The 15,953-nt window shown below is 40.3% G+C and overlaps 3 protein-coding genes across 3 annotated transcripts in view; 2 read left to right on the top strand and 1 right to left on the bottom strand.

The window, feature by feature from the left end:
- Nucleotides 1-2,207: 2,207 nt before the first annotated feature.
- Nucleotides 2,208-4,425, top strand: LOC122093714 (fructose-bisphosphate aldolase 5, cytosolic). Its single transcript, XM_042664140.1, has 3 exons — nt 2,208-2,406; nt 2,498-3,180; nt 3,957-4,425. Exons 1-3 carry the CDS (start codon nt 2,379-2,381, stop codon nt 4,317-4,319), a joined length of 1,074 nt encoding a protein of 357 aa, XP_042520074.1. The 5' UTR covers nt 2,208-2,378; the 3' UTR covers nt 4,320-4,425.
- Nucleotides 4,426-6,512: 2,087 nt separating this feature from the next.
- LOC122093037 (probable glycosyltransferase At5g25310) lies at nt 6,513-13,487 on the top strand. The gene is made up of 9 exons (XM_042663305.1): nt 6,513-6,770; nt 6,876-7,005; nt 7,137-7,378; nt 7,472-7,561; nt 8,358-8,674; nt 10,838-11,306; nt 11,406-11,569; nt 11,678-12,032; nt 12,353-13,487. Exons 1-9 carry the CDS (start codon nt 6,534-6,536, stop codon nt 13,016-13,018), a joined length of 2,670 nt encoding a protein of 889 aa, XP_042519239.1. The 5' UTR covers nt 6,513-6,533; the 3' UTR covers nt 13,019-13,487.
- Nucleotides 13,488-13,861: 374 nt separating this feature from the next.
- LOC122094109 (glucan endo-1,3-beta-glucosidase 6-like) overlaps nt 13,862-15,953 on the bottom strand; it is a 3,093-nt gene continuing 1,001 nt past the window's right edge. Inside the window, exon 2 of the mRNA XM_042664786.1 lies at nt 13,862-15,207. Coding sequence (XP_042520720.1) covers nt 14,115-15,207 — 1,093 coding nt within the window. The 3' untranslated portion in view covers nt 13,862-14,114. The remainder of the gene's footprint in view (nt 15,208-15,953) is intronic.

The following is a 15,953-nucleotide window of genomic DNA, read 5'->3' as shown; positions in this document are numbered from 1 at the left end:
TATTCAATGTCACCCCTTGGACTTTTCGAAACGTCAAAGCCACCCCCTAAAAATTCAAAAAATTTCAAATCGGTCCCTGCCATTAGCCGACCGTGAGAAATGAATGAAAATCGGTTAGTTTTTTTATAATATACCCAAAATACCCCCACCTATTGTGAGAGGACAATATTGCCCTCTCTTTTATTTCTATCTCCTAAACCCATATCCCATATCCCATCTCCCATCTCTCATCTCACTCCTCTCACTCACTCGGCCGGACAAGAAGAAGAAGACGACGACACCCCCTGCAATTCGATTCTCTTCCCTTCGGCGTCCGATTCTATTCTCTACGGCGTGCGATTCTCCCCCCTCCGGTGTCCGAACCTCTATCCCAAGGTATGGGGATTAATGACATAATAAAGTGGGTTGGGAACCATCGGAATCATTGCAGATCTTGGAGAAACCAAACCCATAATAACAAACTGGATATATACAGCGTGGATGCAGATAGATATCTGAAAGGAGAATGCATGATGACATGCAAAGATAATCTCATGAGAAAAAGGTGATTTTATGAGAATATGGTGGAGAAAATCTTCAGCCATCGGAGCGCCGCCAGTAATGATGGTGAGAGACGTAATATGATAGGGTGAGGGAGCTGGACAATGTGATCATGAAGAACAGCCAATAACCTGAGAACTGAAAACGAAGCTAGAATGATTATGAAAAAAGGGATCTTGAAAAGGAAGCCTAGGGGAAGGGAAGGAGAGAACTGGGCAAATTTCTCCAAAAGAAAGAGAACTGGGCTATCTCCAGAGTTGATCTGCTGGCCAAGAAGGTCACCGATCAATGGAGGACCGATTTGCCGGAGTCCGAGAGTTACTCGCTGTTCTCTGTTCAACCGATTTGATTTGCCGGACAAACGCTTTCTCCAACACAAGAAAAACGGTTTTCGAAATTACTTTACCAAGTGTTCTTTAACCACGGTTCTCCCTCTCTAGAAACCATAATATTTCATTCTATTAAGAAGGACGACCATTTAGCCGTTTAAATCCGAAATGCCGGGGAGAACATAGATGAAATTGGCAGTCTTGGACCAGTTTTGATCGGAAAATGAGCAAGAACGGAAACTTTCTGCAACTAATTAGGATTCTACAACAGGGTTTCATGGTGCAGATCCCGATGGAACCACTAGCATTCATACCTCGATAGGAATTGGAATCAAGGGGGAAAAGATATAAACTACTCTTAATCGGAGACTTCTGAGATGATTAATTTCAATGTAAATAAGTGTGTTTACGACTCTGTTTATCTTGAAAAAAAATTGAAAAACAGAGATTCAAGCAATAAGGGAAAAAAAAACAAGAATCGAACAGAGAATGATCGATTGAAATTGGAAGATAAAACAAAGATGAGAAAGAAAAAGACTTGATTTTTCCTCTACTTGCAGAAAGATGGAGAACCAAGAGGAACGGTGTTTGAAGCTCCCATATATATCGGCGGGAGAAATGGAGATTTCGGAGACAGGGACATGCATTAGCTAAAGGGGGTTCGTCTGGGGGCGTCATGGTTTGATCATGCTCCAAACCCATACCTTGGGATAGAGGTTTGGACGCCGGAGGGAATGGAATCGCACGCCGGAGTGAGATGAGAGATGAGAGATGAGAGATGGGATATGGGATATGGGTTTAGGAGATGGAAATAAAAGAGAGGGCAATATTGTCCTCTCACAATAGGTGGGGGTATTTTGGGTATATTATAAAAAAACTAACCGATTTTCATTCATTTCTCACGGTCGACTAACGGCAGGGACCGATTTGAAATTTTTTGAATTTTTAGGGGGTGGCTTTGACGTTTCGAAAAGTCCAGGGGGTGGCGTTGAATAACGACCGAAGTTCAGGGGGTGGCAATGCAATTTTCTCTATTTTTTAATTTATTTATTTTTATGTTTTTATTAGATTTATTTTTAACGGATTCATATAGTGAACCCCCAATAGTTAGGATAAAGTTTACATGAATCCCCAATAGTTAGGGTAAAGTTATGATTGTCGTTGTTGTATAGTTTTGAGAGAGAGAGAGAGAGAGAGAGAGAGAGAGAGAGAGAGAGAGAGAGAGAGAGAGAGAGAGAGAGAGAGTCTTGGAGCAGGTTGCACCGACAGTCATATATTTTTGTTTAGAAGAGGGTGATCACTCGTTGCTCTATCCAAATTCGATAACCCTTCATGGGCTAATCCAGTGACAAGTGTCGCTTCTTCCATGCAGATCCTTTTCGTATATTCCTCCATTGCTTATCTATATATAAAGGCTGCAGCTTGAATTTGTTTTTGCATTTTCCCGCTCTCTCTTATCCACTCTATTGTCAAGTTATCAATCCACCATTAAGCCCGGAGGAGCTAGCGATGTCGGCCTTCATAGGAAAGTACGCAGGTATTATCATCATCCTCGCTCGGACCACCCACCTCAACTTTCTCTCTCTTTCTCTCTCTTAATTGGGTTTTTTTTTGGGGTAACTTCTCAGATGAATTGATAAAGAATGCCAAGTACATAGCAACACCAGGAAAGGGCATTCTCGCCGCCGACGAGAGCACAGGGACCATCGGAAAACGACTCGCTAGTATCAACGTCGAGAACATAGAGTCCAACAGGCAAGCCCTCCGAGAGCTTCTCTTCACTTCCCCCAACGCTCTCGCCTACCTTTCCGGCGTAATCCTCTTCGAAGAAACACTTTACCAGAAAACCACCGACGGGAAGCCCTTCGTGGAGGTTCTCCAGGAGAACAACGTCATCCCTGGAATTAAAGTCGATAAGGGCACCGTCGACATCGCCGGCACGAACGGTGAAACCACCACCCAAGGCTTCGACTCATTGGCCACTCGTTGCCAGCAATACTATAAGGCTGGTGCCCGTTTTGCCAAGTGGCGTGCTGTGCTTAAAATCGGTCCCACTGAGCCATCCGAGCTGTCTATCCAACAGAACGCTCAGGGTTTAGCTCGTTATGCCATTATCTGCCAAGAGAATGGGCTTGTCCCCATTGTGGAACCGGAAGTCCTCACCGACGGCAACCACGACATCAAGAAATGCGCCGCCGTTACAGAGACTGTGTTGGCTGTTGTTTATAAAGCCCTCAATGATCACCATGTACTTCTTGAAGGAACTCTCCTCAAGCCCAATATGGTCACTCCTGGCTCTGATAGCCCCAAGGTGAGTCATGCATAGAATGAGAATTTCATGTTTATAGCATAGTTGAAAAATCAGGTTTTGATTTGGTCAAAATCATTAGGGTTGAGGGTTGAGGGTTGAGTAAAAAAATATGAAAATTGGTCAAGAGGTATGAAGACTTGTTTAGATTTAGGTCTGAGTCAGCTCAAGTTTTGATTGACTTGGTGTTTTTGTCCCAATCATGTGAAACTCGAACCCTAAGGGTAGTCAAGTTGGCAATGGACCTTCGTCTTAAGAAGCGTGTGGTTCTGAGTTCGACTTCTCTTTCTTTGTTGGAGCTACTCTTACACTGGAGTTTTTGGTGTTCTTCACTTTTTTCAATGAAAGTTGAAGGGTTCTCATTCAACCCCGATATGACCCGATCCATATGGTTATAAGATCAGTATAGGTTCGTAGGATAAATCAGGCCTTTGGCATGAATACCGTTGTTAGAAAGAAAAAAAAATGTGAAACTCAAGTTTTAATCTTAGGTACCCACTATTTTTTTAGTCATATACTATTCATAGACCCGAAATTTGATTCTAAACCAAACCCTAGTATTTCCAATATCCTCAAAATAAGCCTTTCATTTCGTCTCATTGAGAGGAGAAGGAAGAAGTTGAAAAAATAGAAAAGGCCTCACCTTGATTAGGTTTGACTAAAAAAAAGTTGACTTTCCAAATCACCAAGTTTTGAAAAAGGCGAATTAAATCGAAAAAATGTGGTTTTGTTGGATATTGGGTTTACTTCAGTAGTTCATTAATTTTAGAACTGCACAGGTTGCTCCGGAGGTGATTGCAGAGTATACAGTTACGGCATTACGTCGAACAGTGCCACCGGCGGTGCCGGGGATTGTGTTCCTGTCGGGAGGGCAGAGTGAGGAGGAAGCAACATTAAATCTAAGTGCCATGAACAAGTTGGAAGTGCTGAAGCCATGGACACTGTCCTTCTCCTTTGGGAGAGCCCTGCAGCAGAGCACACTCAAGACTTGGGCTGGCAAGAAGGAGAACGTGAGCAAAGCTCAGGAGACATTCTTGGGAAGGTGCAAGGGTAACTCTGAGGCCACTCTTGGCAAGTACATAGGTGGTTCAGGTGGAGAATTGGCCTCTGAGAGTTTGTACGTTAAGGGTTACAAGTATTGAATTTTGTAATCCACTCCCAAGTGAAAATATCTTCTTCTTCTTCACTCCTCCCCTATCCTTATGGACTTTTAACTAAACTGAATTCATAGTTTTGTATCATTGCTTACTTCATTATTCATATTCTAAGGTAACAAGTATTTACAAGATCATGGTTCTTCTTCAAATAAGTCTGAAACTTTCTCAGTCATCCTTAGTTTGAAATCTAAAGATGGCCAAAAACAGGATTTAGGAGGATTGCATTGGGCTGTGTTGGTGCAACGGTCAAGTTGTACTATTGCAATATATTCGCCACAGTTTTGAAACTTGAAAACAGCCTCTCCTGCAAAGTAAGAAGAAAGACTGCATACAGTTGCCCCTTCTAGACCCTGTAGTAACGAGAGCTTAGGTCAACATGCCAAACCTAATTGAGGTTTGCAATTTGGGTTGGATCATCATGGTGGTTTCACTTTGATTGAGCCTTGGGTCCCAAGGGATTCCCTCCACGAATTTTGGCTAGCTAGCATGTGGAGAGTCTTACCCTTATCTAACTAGCTAGTGCTCTTGTCGTCATTGGACTTGATTCTCCATGATTTGTTTGAATTTGAGTTTGAAATTTGAGATGTGATTGTGATATGAGGAATCAATATCACATATTATTTGAATCGAGCAATTCCTTTTGATATAGGCAGCTGACACCATTTTCTAGTCAATCCTATATTGATGGATTGGTGGTATAAGGACCAAGGGTGAAAAGAAAAGGATTTTTGAAAGAAACTAGGGGTCGGTCCAGGTGATCTAGAGACCGATACGGGTCAATCCTGATTTTATCATATTGGTATTAGCCAAGACCGTTCCCAATCTGATATCTTGCATTATCTATCCAATGGTTGGAAGAGTTTGCCAAGTGGTGGAATAAAACAATGGAAATTTAAGAGTACAAAGAGGATGCATGGATAGCAAGGGTTTCAAAAGTTCAGTCTAAAACGGTCAGATTGACAAAAAACGATTGATTCAATATGAATTAATTAGTGCCAGACCTTTGTCGGTTTGATTTTGGATTGGGGTTTTATGGAACTAGTAGAAAGCAAAACTAATTAAGACCAACCAAAATGTGCTGTTGAAAACGAAAATTGGACCAAACCCAATAAAAAGCTAAGGCCGGACCACCCACCCCCCACACCCCACACCCCACCACCACCCCCACCCCCAAAAAAAAAAAAAAAAAAAAAAAAAAAACACCAGGATTGCTGAGTAATTTGGTTATGTATACACGCAAACTAAAAAAACTGGATCGGATCAATCCCAACAATAATTGGCCAATTACAAACCCATAACAAAAAATCGGATAGGAAATTAGACTAAAAAATCTTTAACGGTTCGGTTTCAAGCTGGCCAGGTAGTAAATGATTGAATTCGAGCTCCATCAAAGCTGGACCAACCCTATCGATTGATGGACCCAAATCCTCTCCAGTGATCCAATGCACTCAATGCACTGGACTCATTGGCGCACGTGAGAGGATCTCATTCCTTGATTGACACCCTTAAATTGAACAATAAGATGCTATATAATTGAAATCAATTCCCGTCATAGCCTCAAGCTTTTTCTCCTTCTCCTTCGTTTAGTGACAAAGGTAGGGGAGAACCGTGGTTCAGCGATGGACAAGATGCAGGTGGTTGAATCGTTGAGGAGTAAAATGGTTTCTTTCACTTAAGCGTATCTTGGGCATTTCACAATTACGGGGGTATTCCGGGGATTGCAACAAAAATATAAGCAGACTTAACAACCATTTCTAACAATTGGGGTCGTTAGATAAAATCTTTTTCTTGTAAGGGAGGTGAATGATATTTTCAGAAAGGTGTGAAGTCAAATTGATATTACGCCATAGTTCAGATGAGGAGAGTGGTATTTACTCCAAAAAAAAAAAAAAAAAAAACGAAGGAAAAGAAAGAGGGCCCAAAAGCGTAGAATTTTTTAAGCATGCTGGAGTGCCCTTTGGATAAGCCTTGGACGGGCTCGGGTTTTTTTCTGGCCCTGCCGGCCTGCCTAGAGTCCTAGCAATTTTTGACAGAAATAGAAATATAAAACTTCAATAATTAAAGGAGGCATCAGACTCAGAAGTTAATCAAGAAACGGCTCTAGTAATTTTCAACAGAAATAGAAATATAAAACTTCATTAATTAATGGAGGCATAAGACTCGGCCGTTACGTTAGTCAAGAACCGAGCCGAGGGAGAGATGAAGCATCCTAACAAAGTCCCCTCCTCTTCCCCGTCGTCTTCTTCTTCCTTCTATACTCTTGTTTTAGTTTTAGCTCCTCTGGTTCTGCTTCCGGTAGTTGTGTATGCAGTGGGTTCTCACAGTTTGTCTTGGGTATATTTCTCATCTTTTCAGTGGGGATGGAGTACTGGTGCTCAGCGGGTATCTTCTTCGCTTCCATGGTTTGGCAATGGCCCAAATCTCTCCTCACCATGGGTAAGAATATTTTAAACCTTCCACTGCCTTGGTGTTTTTGCATTCATTCCCCCCCCCCCCCCGCCCCCTTTTTCCTGTCATTTTTTATCTTGGCTTTCAACACAGGATGGAAGAAGAAAGCAAGATAGAAAAGTTGAGAAGCTTGAAAAGCTTGAAGCAGGTCTTTCAGGCGCTCGAGCTTCCATAAGAGAAGCTGTTTCCATGGAACCTTTGATTCTGATTCTTCTTTTTATGTGATCAAAGGGGCCACGAGCAACATGGTATGCTCGTGAGCTTTACTTCAATTCGATTAGGGTTCTCTGCAATGCGAACACCTCAGAACGATTCAACCCCACGCATCTTTTCCTGAAATCAATCTGAAAACAGGGAAGATCAAAGGTATTATCGGAGGCCTACCACCGTCTTCCCGTCCAATTCTAGCATTCTTCGCGGGTCATCTCCATGGGCGTATAAGGCCAGCACTTCTGCAACACTGGAAAGAAAAAGACGAAGATTTGAGAGTTTATGAGAGCTTACCAGAAGGAATTTCTTACCATGATATGATGAACAAGAGCAAGTATTGCATCTGCCCAAGTGGGCACGAAGTTGCGAGCCCAAGGATCGTGGAGGCAATCTATGTAGAGTGTGTGGCGGTGTTGATTTCAGAGCATTACGTGTTACCTTTCAGCTATGTTCTTAACTGGTATTCGTTCTCAATCCAGGTTTCGGTGAATGAAATCCCTAATCTTCAGAAGATATTACTGGGTATTCCAGAGGATCGATATCTGAGAATGGAGGAGAGGGTGAAGCAAGTACAGAGGCATTTCATTGTAAATGATCCTCCCAAGAGGTTCGATGTCTTCCACATGATCGTTCACTCTATATGGCTTAGAAGGTTGAACTTCCGCATTCACAACTGATTCAAATCGGAGTCTCACACTCCAGAGATTACTCATGGAGTCACTGTGGATCAGAGAATAGCGTGACTAGCGAAACAGAGTAGTGGCCTCTGTAATTTTTTCCTTCAATCAACAGAGAAGACGATTCAGGGGAGAGATGAGACTTTTTACTTTTTTGGCTTTGTAGTTTGTACCTTTATTATTGTTTTTAATTTTTAATGAAACTGATTTTGGAAAGAACTGGAGTGAGATGCCCCTGTATGAGAGATCTCTAATTGTAGTTAATGGGAGCTCATCCAATGTATTGGATGAAAAACTTCGTGGGGGAGGCAAATCTTCAGTTCTCTATCATTATCATCATTTCTAAATGCTAGTTTGTCTAGTCTTTTTGTTAATATTAAAAGCAGGAGGGTCCCCCCCAAGGTAAGCCCACCCTGTACCCCAATGCAATTGGGATTTTTAATAGCAGATGCTGTATGCTCGCCTGATCCATCAAAATATTTTTCTGTTGGCCTGTGTTTTTCAAGTGTACTCTACTTTTTGGTGCAAGATTGGAGCCCCACTAAACTCACCTGATCCACCAAAATATTTTTCTGTTGACCTGTGTTTTCAAGTGTACTCTACGTTTTTGGTGCAGAATTGCAACAACAAAAATAACCACCCAAATAAACTGATTCTCTATGTAAATATTCTTTAGTATTGTATTTAGGAGCTTCAAAATAATGAGCAGGAGAGCATATCAGAACTTGTAGAAGAGGCCATAAATGATCAAAAGGATAATCTCATCCCCCATGTTGAGATCCTTCTAAAAATTGTTGAGTTACTCAGTTTGACATCAAATCAAGAGTTGCTGGCTGAGAGTGTAGCTCTGGAAAAAGAGAGAATGAAGGCTGGATATAAGAAAAAGAATGGGAAGGTAGACCATTTACATCAGATGGTTGAAGTGTTCATCATTGTCGTGAATCTTACTGAAAACATGGCAAGCATGATGCTCCTCATAGTTCTTATAAAATTTTCTCAAGAGTGGTCACTTCTTTGTTCATGGGTTAGGGATCCATTGGCATTATAGTTTAGCTTTGTCACCTGATGTCTGGATCGAGGATTTCTTTGATGCTCCCATTATCAACTGTATCATCTATATGGAAATTTAGTTTCACCAACATCTGCCATCCCTATCCACTAACCCCACCCATCCAAAAGAAGAAAAAAAGGGAATTTTTTTTTACATTATGTGCATCATGTACGTAATCAATTCAGTGCCGATATCTTGTAATTCTTCTTAATAAGTTAATGATTCAAATTTCCCACATGAAGCATTTATGTTTTAATAACTAATCTTGAAGTTCAAAGCCATTAATGGGTAAGTGATCATTTTTAATCTAATTATAACCTCAAATGTCAACAAGGTCATACTCATGGTTCTTTGCAATCCGAAATGTTTATAAACCTTAAACACTCTTAGTTGTGAATCAAAGATGGAAGAAGAGAAAAACAATTACTCTAAATTTTAGAAATAAATAAAAAATAATAAAAAAGATTACAGTTTTTCACTTCACCACTCTTATGTTTAACTAAACAATTTTATATGAAGAATCACTGCATAGGATTAGGGTAACCAAATAGTTTTACAGTAAGAATCATTACACAGATTTAGGATAACCAAACAGTTTTACAATATGAATCACTATACAGATTTAGGGTAACCAAACAGTTTTCCAGTAAGAAACATGTTCTAGACTTAAGACAACCAAACGATTTTCAGCAAGAAACACAATTCAGAAGAATGTCTATCGAAAGATTGACATCCATATCCGATATATACACCATTTGATCTACCAAACCAAACACCACCTTAGGTTTCGGTATCCCATCTCCATGTGTTAGTCAATTCATATCGACTATGTTTGATTGCAGGGGAAATTTCAGGGGAAATTTCAAAGGAAGAGAAGTGAAAATTTTGAACTATTTTTTTATTAATCATTATGTCATATAATTGTGTAAACTACTTAAATTTTTTTCTCATATTTAATAAAGATGAAATATAAAATGATTTGAAGTTAGTGATATAGTCATAGGGAAGATGATTACAATTTCTTTTTCTAAGTTTAAAGATTTCACTTTCCCTTCTTTCGATTCCTCCAATAGTGAGATGCTCATTGCACCCGTCCTGTGCTGGAGAGGAGATCTAGTGGAGATCCTCCCAACCATAAAAAAAAGGGACTTAAGGCTGCATTTGGTAACGTTCTTTTGGAACGTTTCTGGAGTTTTTTCGTTCTTTTGGAATGAAAAAATGGAATAAAGTGTTTGGCGCATCATAGACGAGTTTCAGTTTTTTTGAAACAAAAGTGAAAAAAGAACAGTAGAGATTGGAATTGACGGAACAACAATTAGCTGTTCTGTCTTCTCAGTTTTGTTCCAAATTAAAACAAAAAGGAACTATTTGGGGGATTTTAGGGAAATCGTTCCCAATAAACTTGTCTGCCGCCCTAGCTCTTCATTTTTCACAATTTCGTGCTCAGAGAGGAGAGAAGATATGAGTTTTGAAACCGTTCTAGAAATAGATTCACCAAACACATTTTTTTCGTTTAAAAACGACATTTTGACAAAGAAACTGAAATTTTTGTTTTTGACACGAAACATCGTTTCTGAAACAAAAACGTTATCAAATGCAGTCTTAGGCTTAGATCAACCGATTCATTTCACGATCAGCAGGTTCTTTAGGGGAGAGTGTTGTACTTGTACCCCTGTTTTGCCCTTATAGAAATAGTATCCGAACTAGGGTTTAAAAACCCAGAATTTGGATCCGGATAAATCCGGAACGATTCTGATCCATTTATGACTGACATGGTTCCTGAAACAGTATTCGAACCAGGGTCTAACGACCCAGCCAGCACAATCCATTTTTAAAAACCCTGATTAACCCTGCCTGTGCCCCAAATCCCATTGGCAATTAGCCTATTATGTGTGGTCTCTAGAGCCTATAACTTTACCTAAATCTACTTCATAATCTGGATAGCGGGTCAAACCAAATACCCCGAACATTGTAGTTCACTATATAAGTAATCCTTTTTTTTTTTTTGGTAGGAGTATATAAGTAAATCCAAAATCCAATCGGTGGTGACGGTGATGCTTGCTTTTTTCTAAAACAATAACATCTCTTTTTGGTATTCTTTATTTGTTTCCAAGTAGGAGCTTGGAAAGCAATCTTCAAGCTTGGGTCCTCTCTGGCTCTGCATTGTTCGTTTGGTCCAGTAAGGAATCAACTCTCCCTGACGCAATGAATCTATATCTGATCAACACTTTTATTAAATTATTTCCAACTTCACGCTTAAAATTCCTCTACCTATGGGAGACACATTGGCACAACAAATCAGTCAAGGGAAACAAAATGAGACAATCACCTTTGTTTCTGTTAATTTCATCAATTGCAGTTCTTCTGATTGTGGTTTCAGCCATTGTTTCCATACAAACTTCTGAGAGCTCTTTTGGGTTCTCTTTGTCTTCTTCTTCTTTGCCTTCTTCAATTAATAAAGATGACTGCCTCACAGTCTCAGATGGTAATTTTTCTGGAGATCATATTCCTTCTGGTTCTTCCATGGCCAACTACTCTTCTTCCCCTGTTCTCCTACATAGACCATCAAACCTTCTCCCACAACTGGTAAGAACTGAGAAGGCACCGACCCCCCTTCTTTCTTCCATATACCAATTTCCTCAATTAATATAGTGCTCTAATAACTATGAAACCTTGTTCATTCAGAAGAAGAAACTAAGCAAACTACAGAGACTGGAAGCGGGTCTAGCCAGAGCACGGGCTGCCATTAAAGAAGCTGCTGCTAAAAGCCAGAGCCTGAACTCAACTCATCCAGACTCAGATTACATCCCAAGAGGCCCAATCTATAGGAACCCTCATGCTTTTCACAGGTAATCACAACCTCAACTAGTTAATATTCTTCATCTCTTTGTCCCTCTTACAATCTTCTTTACTTCGTTTATTGTTTACTATTTCATTAAAAAAAAAAAACACAAAAGGAGCTATCTAGAAATGGAGAAAGTATTCAAGATCTTTGTGTATGAAGAAGGAGAACCACCCATGTTTCATGATGGACCTTGCAAGAGTATATACTCCACAGAGGGACGATTCATTCATGAGATGCAGAAGAAGGATAAGAATCCATATCTTACAAGTGACCCTAACAAAGCTCATGTCTACTTCCTCCCATTTAGTGTTGTGATGATGGTTGAGTATCTGTACGTGCCTGGTTCCCATGAGATCCATTCTATAGGACGCACTGTCATGGACTACATTGGCGTCATTGCTTCCAAGTATCCTTACTGGAATCGAAGCCTTGGAGCTGATCATTTCATGCTTTCCTGCCATGATTGGGTAAAAACATTCACTTTCCAATGCCACCCAGTTATAATACAAACTTTGTTTAATTTGAGACAGCTTCATTGGTCACTTCCCCACTGCACGTGGGATCCCACTGTCCATGAGATATTAGACCACGAGTCAATGATGCATTAATTGCTCCAACTCATGATCTGGATACGGTGGGATCCTATGTGAGGAGGGTAACTCCTCTCTCCAGATGCGGGGCACAAAATTGGAAGTCATCTTAATCTCTGCATCAGTATTATTTGTTAATGAGAAAATTAAGAACAAAATAAATGAATCTTTGGTTGTATTGTGTAACCACTAATCAGGGACCACGCACATCTACATACGTTCCTCAACTGTTCAGCAACTCCATACGGGTTCTGTGCAATGCAAATACCTCAGAAGGATTCAACCCTTCTAAAGATGCATCCTTCCCAGAAATTAACCTCAAGACCGGTGAGATTACAGGTCTGATCGGCGGTCCCTCCCCTTCTCACAGATCCATTCTTGCATTCTTTGCTGGCCGTTTGCATGGCAATATAAGGTTGTTGCTTCTAAAACAGTGGAAAGACAAAGATAGAGATGTTCAGGTCTACGATCACCTCCCAAATGGGGTATCTTACAGTGAAATGTTGAAGAAGAGCAGGTTTTGTCTATGCCCAAGTGGCTATGAGGTTGCAAGCCCAAGAATTGTTGAAGCCATCTACGCAGAATGTGTTCCAGTGTTGATTTCCGACAATTACATACCCCCTTTCAGTGATGTTCTCAATTGGAATTCCTTCTCTGTTCAAATACCAGTAAGAGACATCCCCAACATCAAGAACATTTTGATGGGTATTTCACAGACACAATATATAAGAATGCAGAGGAGGGTAAAGCAAGTGCAGAGACATTTCGTGGTGAATGCACCACCAAAGAGGTTCGATGTCTTCCACATGATCATTCACTCCATTTGGCTCAGAAGATTAAACTTTCGGTTACACGAGTCCTGACATTTTGAGGAGAAACAGACCTGGCTTCTTACTTCTTAGGCAATAGAGAATCTAATTAAATTCAATTCCTTCATGAACAGTAACCACAAAGAAGTGAGAATGAAGGCGAAAATATTATTAGGCAGTAACTGGCTATGTAATGGAGAAAACCCACATGAGGGAAGTTGTGGATGATCCATCTCCTCTAGCTCTCTGACATACCCTGTTCCATAGCTATACTTGTTCGCCACATTATCATCATCTTCCAGCTGGGCCTCTCAATCAATATTTCAAGTAAAGGAGTTGTATAATACACAGAGTTCATTCAATTTGGATCCCAATATACGATGTCTTTTAGCATTCTTTCTATTAATTAGCATTTTAGCTTTATTCTTCTGTAAATAGTGACCTTGACTCTAAAGCTGGCTCCATTTATTCATTGTACATTTTGTAGACTTTCTGAAACAAATATAGAATTAGTTATCTTCCACCATTGGTACCTGAAGAATTCTTTAAGGGAGCTTAAAGCTGGGACTTGTCTGACTAAAGAGAGAGAGATTGCTTCTTTTCCAAAGTGAAGGTGACGAGAAATAAAGGCTAAGATGACAGCACTCACTAGTCAGCAGTCACTACTAATACCCTTAACTTTATTCTTTTGACTTGGCGAAGACCTTTCTCCCTTTAGCACTGCTAGTGTTGACGGTGTTTATCAAGTTGTCAAAACGGTTAAGAGTCGGGACATGGTGTCCCCAAACTTGATCAGACAGTCTGTCACCAACTTGGGGCATTCAGGTCTCCCTCCAACTTGAGCCAAAATTATAGGCACCATATTCTGTTCCAAACATTCAACCAAATATCCAATAGTTTCCCAAGAGATGGCTTTCACATATGAATCATAACAGTTACAAAATAAAGCTAAACTACTCTGTGTTCTCATAACAGTTACAAAATGAAGCTGAATTACTTCGTGTTCTGATAACTCTAAAAAATACAACGATAAATATCTATTTCTCCCTCTCTATATGTATTATCTAGTAACTCGCAACAGGTTTCAGAATAAGGGACCGTGAAAAAACCACTTATGGAACTATTTCACATCACAGAAAGCCAGAAAGTCTTACAAAAACAGAGAAACCCACAATAACATACTCCAGGCAGCAAAATATTCATGACGTAGCCGGACACCAGAACTCTTGTCATTGATTCCAACAAGAAACCTGCAGTCGCCAACAGAAGGATCAAGGAAAGTGACCATACCAAGCCCATCGAAATCACAACTACGTGCATCCTGCTTTTGCAGCTGATAATAACTGTTGAAGGCATATGAGATGTTCCCCTTTACTCCAATTCCATTGCATGATCCCCCATAATTGAGTGTTGTGCAGTCTGCAACACTGCAAGCAAGTTTGAAATGGTTAACCACACCTGAGAGATCCATCAATGGGTCCGCAACACACCACCTTGATGGAAGGTACTGAATGTCCTTTGCATTCTTCAATAGTCCATTGCCCAATCCAAGGTTCAAGGGGTACTTAGCCTGACCATCAAAGGAGAATATCCCCCAGTGCCTTTCGAAGTTCCCAGGAAGTACGCTCTTTGCGCCTTCATCAAGAAGGCTGAAAAGATAAACATCTGAGGGTGGGACTCCTGGTCTCAGAGGGGTACCCTTGTTACTAAGGACATGATTTATGAGACCCTGGTTGAAGGCCCTTGCAGCAGTGAGATTCGCACTCAGAACTCCATCTGTGGGCCAGCCAATCTCGCCAATGACTATGGGCATCTGACCATATCCAATTCTGTTAAGAGCAGCTACTAGTGTATCATAATTGCCATCAAAAGCATTAGAATAAACATTTTGCCCATCCGTGACAGAGTGAGATGTGCCATCAAAGAATGCATAGTCTTGTGGGAAATCTGTGTTTCCGTAAAGGCTCAGAAAAGGATAGATGTTGACAACAAAGGGAGACCCATTTGAGTTGAGGAAGGAAACAAGCTGAGTCATGATTTGGGTCAGTTCAGGGCGGAAGGCTCCTTGAGAAGGAACAGTTGACTCATATGCATCCGCATTGCAAGGGACAACTAGCTTTATGAAATTTGCCAGATTCGCTTTTACTAAGGACTGCTGTAGATTAAGCAGTGCAGGGACAACATAGGATTGGAATTGACCTGAATAGCTGGTGAGGAATGGCTCATTCCCAACAGCAATGTACCTGTGAAGACAAAGTAGGCATTAACTGCCAGCGGAAAATTTAGAAACTTGGCAGAACTAAATTAACCAAATATAAAATAAATGTGCAACTTAACCACTAAACTTAGATACCATTCTTTTTCAGCAGAATTATGTGTAAACAACACGTTCCTATGAGGTTAAAATTTTCAGCTAATCATTACTTCCAAGGCTCAATTCTGAGTAGGCAACCAAATGTCTATTTCATAAACTCTTTTATTCCCACCTCAACCCTCGCTTGATATTTATTTATTTATTTATTTTTTTAAATCGTCTCAAGGTTCAACTCTGTTAAGAGAGTCAAAGAAAATAATAGAGGGATCTGATAATTTCACAACGGATCCATTAGAATCTGATTCATATGATGTCAACAAAGTATGCAAAAACAGATGCCTTAGCCACAAATACAGCATATCATTCAAGCTCAAGGATGATCTGGTGAGCAGGGATAATACACTAAGAATAATGGACCCTTTTACATTCCTACAATGTTATTTGACATTGGTATATGCATTAATTCTGGAGATGGGTACTGCATTCATCCTGGAACATGGGAAAGCACTGAATAAACCAGACCCTTTTCAATATTTCTCATAGCTTAGACACTAGAGAATGACTACCAAGTTTAGTTTAGGCATGAATAGTGAAGAATGATCTTCAATTGATCAATCCCTCCACCTAACTCTTCCATGTTATTGTTTCAGCATCAAATGCCAACCCCACCCACCA

This window comes from Macadamia integrifolia, chromosome 11, assembly GCF_013358625.1.
Source record: "Macadamia integrifolia cultivar HAES 741 chromosome 11, SCU_Mint_v3, whole genome shotgun sequence".
NCBI classification, from domain to species: domain Eukaryota; kingdom Viridiplantae; phylum Streptophyta; class Magnoliopsida; order Proteales; family Proteaceae; genus Macadamia; species Macadamia integrifolia.
Note: the sequence above shows the minus strand (reverse complement) of the source record. Positions and strands in the feature narration are given on the sequence as shown.